This window comes from Mandrillus leucophaeus, unplaced genomic scaffold (assembly GCF_000951045.1).
Source record: "Mandrillus leucophaeus isolate KB7577 unplaced genomic scaffold, Mleu.le_1.0 Scaffold41, whole genome shotgun sequence".
In the NCBI taxonomy this organism is placed as follows: Eukaryota; Metazoa; Chordata; class Mammalia; order Primates; family Cercopithecidae; genus Mandrillus; species Mandrillus leucophaeus.
The window spans coordinates 4,117,227-4,126,030 of NW_012104365.1; the positions used below are offsets into that span (position 1 = coordinate 4,117,227).

The window sequence follows — 8,804 nt, forward strand, 5'->3', positions numbered from 1 at the left end:
CAGCATGGACAGTCCCAACACAGACAGACGTGGACAGACAGTGGCGAGCCCATGTCCCCGTAGCTGGATCCGCAGTGATTGGCTGTGGCTCTTTCTGGATCTGTACTGATTGGCTGTTGCTCATTCTGGATCCGCAGTGATTGGCTGTGGCTCGTTCTGGATCCACAGTTATTGGCTGTGGCTCGTTCTGTTTGGTCCACACCCCCCTGCTTCTCTCCTCCCTCATATTTTAATTCCAGACATCTTTTTGTTTGTAAATATTTCTTACATATACTTAAAGGATAAGGATTCTTTTTTAATGTGACTATGATATTATTATACTTTAGAAAATAACTTTAGAAAGTTATTTAATATCATCAGATACTCGCTCTGTGTTCAAATGTCCAGTGGTCTCACGTGTTGCTGTCTGCTGTTTGCAGTCCTGTGTGGACCTTGTTTGTGTCCCTCTGTCAGGAAGCCTTTTTGTTGCTCTTTCTCTGAATTTAAAAGCTGTGGGCAGGTCAGGCGTGCGGCGGCTCATGCCTATAATCCCTGTCAGAGGCTGAGGCAAGAGGATCGCTCCAGGCCAGGGGTTCAGAACCAGCCCGGGCAACAAAGTGAGATCCGATCTCTACAAAAAATAAATAGCCGGGCATGGTGGTCCATGCCCAGGCTCCCAGCTACTCAGGTGGCTGATACAGGAGGATCGCTTGAGCCTGAGAGGTTGAGGCTGCAGTGACCAGTGATCACATTACTGTGCCCCAGCCCGGGTGGCAGAGCGAGACCCTGTCTCTAACAAAAACAGCTGTGAGCACTCAGAGCCTGGGTCCGTTAACTCAGGAGGACATGCTAGTTGGAGCTGTGCCAACGTGATCACCCTTTATTGATTGCCAGGGATATTTCTGTGGTGAGAGGCTCCACTTCCTTCGCTGTAAATGCAGTTTATGTAGGAAAGTCAGGACCAGTGAGCGATTCTTCCTCCTTATTGAAGTTTTCACATAATGTGTTCTTTCACTGGCGTCATCCAGTGTGACTCATGTAACCAGCTAGTTTGTCTTTTGTTTACCTCCTAGCATTTAACTTATTGATGTCTTCCAGTCCACAAATTGTTCCATCTTTGGTCAGTGAGAGTCTATTCAAGGTGGCCTGGAGTCCTTTACAAAAGGAGCTTCAGGCCTCTCCTGTGCATTTACTGTCTGGGGTGTGGAATCAGCTACTTGTCCAGGGAGAGAAGGAGAATTCAGGAGCACAGCCAGGCTCTGAGGAGGCCACTGGGGTGGTCTTATTTCGAGGGCTGTTCCTACAGCTAGGAACTGTGTTTTTGTTTGTTTCGGTGATGCTTCCAATTTGGGCCAGCAGGCTCCACCTCACCTCTGCGGCCTCGTGTCTGCATCTCTTTTCTCCCTCACTGACAGTCCCAGTTTTCGGCAGCCCTGGCGAGGATAGATTTAGACCAGCACGTAGTTGTGACTCACTCACTTTGCCCCACATACCTGCGGGACCAGCTCTGCTGCTGACAGTGTCTTTGCTGAGATGGCGCATGTCTGTGGCTCCTGCAGTTGCCAGTTGTCTTTGTCCTCAGGGCGTATCTCAAATGCCTGCTTTTTTTTTTTTTTTTTTTGAGAAGGAGTCTTGCTCTGTCACCTAGGCTGGAGTGCAGTGGTGCAATCTCGGCTCACTGCAACCTCTGCCTCCTGGGTTCAAGTGATTCTCCTGCCTCAGCCTCCCGAGTAGCTGGGACTACAGGTGCCCGCCACCTCGCCCGGCTAGTTTTTTGTATTTTTAGTAGAGACAGGGTTTCACCGTGTTAGCCAGGATGGTCTCGAACTTCTGACCTTGTGATCCACCCGCCTCGGCCTCCCAAAGTGCTGGGATTACAGGCATGAGCCACCGCACCAGCCTGAGAGATGACTTTTTAAAATTTAATTTTCTTTTTTTTTTTTTTTTTTTTGGACGGAGTCTCGCTCTGTCCCCCAGGCTGGAGTGCAGTGGCCAGATCTCAGCTCACTGCAAGCTCCGCCTCCCGGGTTTACGCCATTCTCCTGCCTCAGCCTCCCGAGTAGCTGGGACTACAGGTGCCCGCCACCCCCGCCCGGCTAGTTTTTTGTATTTTTAGTAGAGACAGGGTTTCACCGTGTTAGCCGGGATGGTCTCGATCTCCTGACCTCATGATCCACCCGCCTCGGCCTCCCAAAGTGCTGGGATTACAGGCATGAGCCACCGCACCAGCCTGAGAGATGACTTTTTAAAATTTAATTTTCTTTTTTTTTTTTTTTTTTTTGAGAAGGAGTCTTGCTCTGTCACCTAGGCTGGAGTGCAGTGGTGCAATCTCAGCTCACTGCAACCTCTGCCTCCTGGGTTCAAGTGATTCTCCTGCCTCAGCCTCCCGAGTAGCTGGGACTACAGGTGCCCGCCACCTCGCCCGGCTAGTTTTTTGTATTTTTAGTAGAGACAGGGTTTCACCGTGTTAGCCGGGATGGTCTCGATCTCCTGACCTCATGATCCGCCCGTCTCAGCCTCCCAAAGTGCTGGGATTACAGGCTTGAGCCACCGCGCCCGGCTTAATTTTCTTTTTAAATTATGGGTCCTGCGTCAAATTTATCACGTAAAGTGTATTCCAGGAGGGTCGGGTTCCTGTCCCTGTGCCCTCCTGGTGCTCTCTGCTTTCCCCACAGGTGACCAGGAGCCACGTTTAGGGCACATCTTTCATGCATCACACAGCTGATTCTGTGTATATCTTCTCCCCACTTCTTTATGTAAATGAGAGACTTTCTCCACCTTTTCAGATTCGGTGGTATATCTATAGCAATATGCAGTGACTTCTTAATTAATTAATTAATTATTTCTTTTTAGAGACTGAGTCTTGCTTTGTCACCCAGGCTGGAGTGCAGTGGGAGGATCATGGCTCACCGTAACTTCAATCTCCTGGGCTTAAGTGAACCTCCTACATGAGCCTCTGGAGTAGCTGGGACTACAGGCACCCAACACTATGCCCAGCTACTTTTAAAAAAATTTTTGGCAGTGGCTCACGCCTGTAATCCCAGCACTTTGGGAGGCCGAGGCAGGCGGATCATGAAGTCAGGAGTTCGAGACCAGCCTGGCCAACATAGTAAAACCCCGTCTCTACTAAAAATGCAAAAAATTAGCTGGGTGTAGCACTGCATGCCTGTAATCCTAGCTACTCGGGAGGCTGAGGCAGGAGAGTCTCTTGAACCCAGGAGGCAGAGAGGTTGCAGTGAACTGAGATCGCGCCATTGCACTGCTGCCCAGGTGACAGTGCGAGACTCCAACTCAAAAAAATTTTTTTTTTTTTTTGTAGAGAACAGGGTCTCACTTTGTTGCCCAGGCTGGTCTTAAACTCCTGGCCTCAAGTGGTCCTCCCTGCTTTGGCCTCCAAAAGTGTTGGGATTACAGGCATGAGCCATCTCGCTTAGCTGACTTCTTAATCTTTTAATGGCATGGCGCTCCCTCACATGGCTGCCCCCTCGCTCATTGGACTGGTGCTCTGTTGTTGGACATACGGGTCATTTTTGGTCTTTCATGGATCCAGTCGTGCTGCAGCAGAGAGCCCTGCGTGTGTGTTTGGCCGAGGCTCTGGGGGGTAAAAAGCCCTGCGTGTAGGTTCCTAGAAGTGGGGCTGCTCGGTCAGGGGCAGATACCCGTAGAGTTTGCTGGAAGCGGCCCGGTCCTCTCTGTGGGGCTGCATCAGTGTGCATTTCCACAACAGCCAGGGGGCTTTCTCCAGGTGGGAGCTGCACGCAGTTGCAATACCATCTCTCCTGCCTGAGCAAGGCAGCGTCTCCCCAGTGCTCAGGGCCGCCGGCTGCACTTCCTTTCTGGCCTCCCTGGCCCCATCTCTGGCCGCTGTGGACTGTGGCTTCTTCTAGTTCACCAGGTGTTTAGAGCATGGGAGGGCTGTTGACCCTGGTCTGGAATGTAAATTGCAAATGCTCCTCCATCTGTCTGCTTTTCTGCTCATTCTTTCGGGGCTTCTTTCTTTCTCTCCCACGTGCTCCTGCAGTGCTGAGCTCTGATCATGAGGGTCACATCTCTTCCTGCTTTCCTCAGCAGCCACATTCCCTTGTACAGTCTTGGCCACACCCACGTGCTGGGGCTGCCTCAGTTGGAATCCAGTTCTAGCCCCTCCTAAGCCCACAGTCCCTGTGTGTCCGGTGCCATCTGGGGCCTGCTCGCCCCTGCAGCAGCCTGAGCTGCAGGCTCTGTGTGTCTGCCCTGTACTCTCAGCCTCGGTCCCTGCACTTGTCTTTGACCCAGCGTCTGAGCAGAGCCCCCCTCCCAGCACGGACGCTGAGTTTTGGGAACTTGGGTCCTCTCCTTATCCCTCTCCCTCTGCCTCTGCTTTGGCCACCCCAGACCCTGCTCCTTCCTGAAGAGCCTGCCCTGAGGTACACAGCTATGCCTTCCTGGAATGCATGCTGCCCAGCTGTTGGGATCCCTTTCCTAGAAGCCCAGCAGGAAGAGTGGCCCCTGTGGGCACTTGTCCCCTTGGCACCTTCCCAGCTTCCACCACTAAGCCATGCACCTGCTCTGTGCTGCCCGGGGCCTGGGAGCAGACACCTGAGGCACCTTTGCCAACTTGGAAGGCCTTAGGGGAAAGCTGCATGGAGCCATGTTATAGGAGACCTCATTTGCCAGGTTCAGGCATGTCCGTGGCATCCTGGAGGGGATGGGAAGCCAGGGACTATTTTTAATGGCGTGGGTGGCTCTACTTTGGGACCACTACTTTGTTTTTTGTTTGTTTGTTTGTTTTTGAGACAGAGTCTGGCTCTGTCTCCCAGGCTGGAGTGTAATAGCACAATCTCGGCTCACTGCAACCTTCACCTCCTGGGTTCAAGCGATTTTCCTGCCTCAGCCTCCCGAGTAGCTGGGATTACAGGTGTGCGCCATCATGCATGGCTAATTTTTGTAATTTTATTATAAACGGGGTTTCACCATGTTGGCCAGGCTGGTGTTGAACTCCTGACCTCAAGGGATCTGCCCACCTCGGCCTCCCAGGATGCTCATATTATAGGCCTGAGCCACCGTGCCCAGCCTGGGCCACTACTCTGGAAGTGGGGTGGAGAAGATGTGGAGTCGGGGAGGGGGCGTGGGTGGGCCCAGGAGCCCCTGTGGCAGTCTGTGTGTCGGGAATGGGGCAGTGGGCTGAGGAGGCAGAGAGGATTCAGGGTGTCACGCCAGAGACCTCTGCAGGCTCAGCGCAGATTGTGAGTTAGGTCTTATGGCAGCGAGGCTCACAGGGCAGGGCTGATGGGGCAGGGAGTGGCTCACCCATGGGGGGTTTGAAGATCCGGTTCAACCCCAGAGTCTGCAGCTCCATAAAGGAATGCTCAGAGCAGGGGCATGGAGCAGCCCCGCGGTGTCAGGAAGGCAACAGTAACCAGCGGGTCTTCCCCATCTTTTCAGGAGCTGTCCAAGATCACGATGCCAATTGCCTTCAATGAGCCTCTGAGCTTCCTGCAGCGGATCACAGAGTACATGGAGCACGTGTACCTCATCCACAGGGCCTCCTGCCAGCCCCAGCCCCTGGAGAGGATGCAGGTGGGCCTTAGGAGTGCCAGGCGGGAGTTTGTCACGAAAGTGACACCCCTTGAATGTCTGGCCACACAGTCTTGGGGCCCCGGGCATCTGTGAGAAGGGCTCGCACAGCTGCCCCCAGTGTTCAGTGCCATCCTGCCTGGCAGCCGTGGCATTTGTCCAGGTATATGATGACAGAACTTGCAGGAAATGCCATTGAGCTCTCAGTGGCCCCAAGAGCTCCCTGCTGCCGCCTCCCGCCGGGAGTCTCCGCCTCTTGGAACGGAAGGTGGTGGCGGGCTTTGCCCTCGGGCTCCTCTGGGGTCCTGTTGTACCACCGCGCCCCGTGTGTGTGTATGTGTGTGACTGTGGGCTGGGCATGCACGGTGGCTCACGCCTGTAATCTCAATACTTTGGGAGGCTGAGCGGATGAATCGCTCCTGGAGGTTGAGACCAGCCTAGGCAACACAGTGAGACCACATCTCTACAAAATTTTTTTTCAAATTTAGGCAGGTGCAGTGGTGCATGCCTGCAACGCCAGCTACTTGGGAGGCTGATGAGAGAGGATCACTTGTGCCCAGGAGCTAGAGGCTACAGTGAGCTATGATAACGCCACTGCACTCCAGCCTGGGTGATGGAGTGAGACCCTGTATCTAAAAAATAACAAAATACAAGTGTGTGACTGTGGGCGCACATAGTGCGTGTCCCTGTGCGCGTGTGTGCGCATGCCTCTGTGAATACGTGCTTGGGGTGTGCGTGTTGAGTGTGTGGCCTTGTGTGTGCATGTGAGACAGAGTGACTGACATTGTTGCAGCGTCTGCCAGGAAGGGCGCGGCCCCGGGGGTGGAAGGCAGCACCCAGTTCCTTCTTTCTGTGCTGTCGACGGAGTGGCGGGTGATGAAGGGCGTTCCCTGGAAGTCCTATAATCTCAGACACACTGCTTGGAGAAAATTGAAAAATCACACGGAACAAATAGTGACAGAAACCAGGTGCCCACCGCCCTCCACGAGAGGCCGTCTTCTCCGGCGCATTTCCTAACTGAAGCTGTTCCTGCCCGTCCTGTGGATTATTTACAGTCTGTGGCTGCTTTTGCTGTTTCGGCCGTGGCTTCCCAGTGGGAGAGGACCGGCAAACCATTTAATCCACTCTTGGGAGAAACGTATGAATTAATCAGGTAAGGGAAAAAGGCCCATCATAAATATCTTGTAAATGGAATTCCTTGGATGACAGATGAGTTTGATTCTTTCACTAGCATTGATTCCACTGCTCTGAGAATAAACTGTTTGAATTAAGAGCTCACTAAAGCGTTTGGATGCTGTAGGCGAGATGTTTCACACACATGGGGTGTTGTGCTAACAGTGCCACGGTGTCTGAGTGAGTGTAAAGCATTGGCAATGAGATATTTTAGTGTGTTTGACTCAAGCGTGGAGACAGCGTGTACCGTAGACGCTTCCGTGTGTGTGCAACGTCTGTGAAATGTGTAGGATTGTTGTGAGTTTCACCGAAAATGGAAATAGGTACTAATGAGCAAAACTAGGCTGTTTTACCAAAGTATTCAGTGAATGCTATTGAAAAAGCAGGTAAATCCAGAGACAGGAATGATTGCAAAGAGGAGTTTCACTGCCAAGGCCACGTTTGCCACCACACAGCCTCCCCAGAGTTTTAGCAATGGTCAGACGGCCCTGGCCAAGGGAGAGTTAACCAGACCACGCCTCATCTCCAGACATCCCTGAAACTTCTTCCTATGGAACTTTCTTCTAGGCAGCGTTGCTGTCCCTTCCTAGAGTCCCCTCAGCTTCCCTCCTGTCTCTGGTGGCCCTCACCTTACAGACCTGAGACTGACTCCAAGTCCCAGAACTCTGACCCCAGAGGTCCAGCCAGGCCCCATATCACATTGTCTGCGGCTGGGCCTCTGAAAGGACTGGTTGGGGTTCTCTTCACCCACCTGGTTGCCCCGGAGACTGCTGTGGTTATTCACAGAATCATCCTGGGATTCTGCCCCGGTGACAGTGCCTACCCAAACCAACAAAGGAAGTCAGAAGCAGGCCAGACCGCAGCATGAGTGTGGCAGTGTGGTAATTCCTCAGCCATCGAGCAGCCTGGCTGGGGCTCCGGGTGGCTGTGGATGAGGGAATAGATGTGTGTGGCTTCCTTCAGGGCCGTTTGGTGATGTCTAAAATGATTTTTATTCCACTGCCCGTGGACCCCCTCATTCTCTTGTAGATGCATGCGGGTGCCCACGGGCAGATGTGTAGGGAGAGTCAGCGGAGCACAGTTGAGCCCCTGTCTCTGTGACAGGGCTAAGCTATGGTACTGAAGGAGGGAGGGGCAGGGCACTCTCAGCTGCACCCTTCACTCCTCTGACTGTCTGGTAGCCCAGCACACAGAGCTCGCTCCGCCTGCCGGGGGAGAAGGAGCTTGCTGGTGGGACGCCCTTCACTCCTCCGACTGTCGAGGTAGCCCAGCACACAGAGCTCGCTCCACCTGCCTGGGGAGAAGGAGCTTGCTGGAGGGGCGTGGGTGGTTATCTAGACAAGCCTGCTGTGCAGAATGCAAGCTGTTTGCTACAGGGTGCTGGGCTGCACGCCTCCCTGCCCAGGAACAGAGTGCAGACAGGAGGGAAGGCAGGCTCCTTTATCATCTTGTTTTATTATTTTTCTATGAAAAAGGGAGTTGAGCCAAAACAATTAGCCTCTTATTTGGATTCTGGTTTAGTTGATATTCTGTTGGGTTATTTTATTATGAAGTCTATTTGTTTTTTAATAATAAGAATGTGCTCTTTATTGAAAATGTGTAACATTGAGAAGGGTAGAAAAGATAAATCAGGCATAATCCCATAAAAGACAATAGCTGACTAGGCTCATGCCTATAATCCCAGCAACCTGGGAGGCTGAGGCAGGAGCATCACTCGAGCCCAGGAGTTCAAAGTTACAGTGATCGTGCCACTGCACTCTAAGCTGGACTACAGAGCCAGACCCTGTCTCCTTAAAAAAATAAAGATAGCTGTCAGCATTTTGTTAGACTTTCTTTTGTGTGTGTTTCAAAATATGATGTTAATTTGTATCCCTTTTTATTTAACAGTATGTCATAATTTTCCTGTGATATTAAAAACTTTTTCTAAATTACAGTGTTTCATGGATTCTAAGACACATTTTTCATGTTGCAGCACTTCAACATGTCAGTTTCGTACTCCTTTTTTTTTTTTGAGATGGGGTCTTGCTCTGTCCCCCAGGCTGAAGTGCAGTGACATGATCATGGCTCACTGTAGCCTCAACCTCCTGGGCTAAAGT

The 8,804-nt window shown here is 52.1% G+C and overlaps 1 protein-coding gene across 2 annotated transcripts in view; it reads left to right on the plus strand.

The window, feature by feature from the left end:
• OSBPL2 (oxysterol binding protein-like 2) overlaps nucleotides 1–8,804 on the plus strand; it is a 52,402-nt gene that overhangs the window by 24,292 nt on the left and 19,306 nt on the right. For both annotated transcript variants that reach the window (XM_011992348.1, XM_011992349.1), the window contains 2 exons: nucleotides 5,404–5,538; nucleotides 6,591–6,688. In XM_011992348.1, the coding sequence (XP_011847738.1) occupies nucleotides 5,404–5,538; nucleotides 6,591–6,688 (233 nt within the window). The remainder of the gene's footprint in view (nucleotides 1–5,403; nucleotides 5,539–6,590; nucleotides 6,689–8,804) is intronic.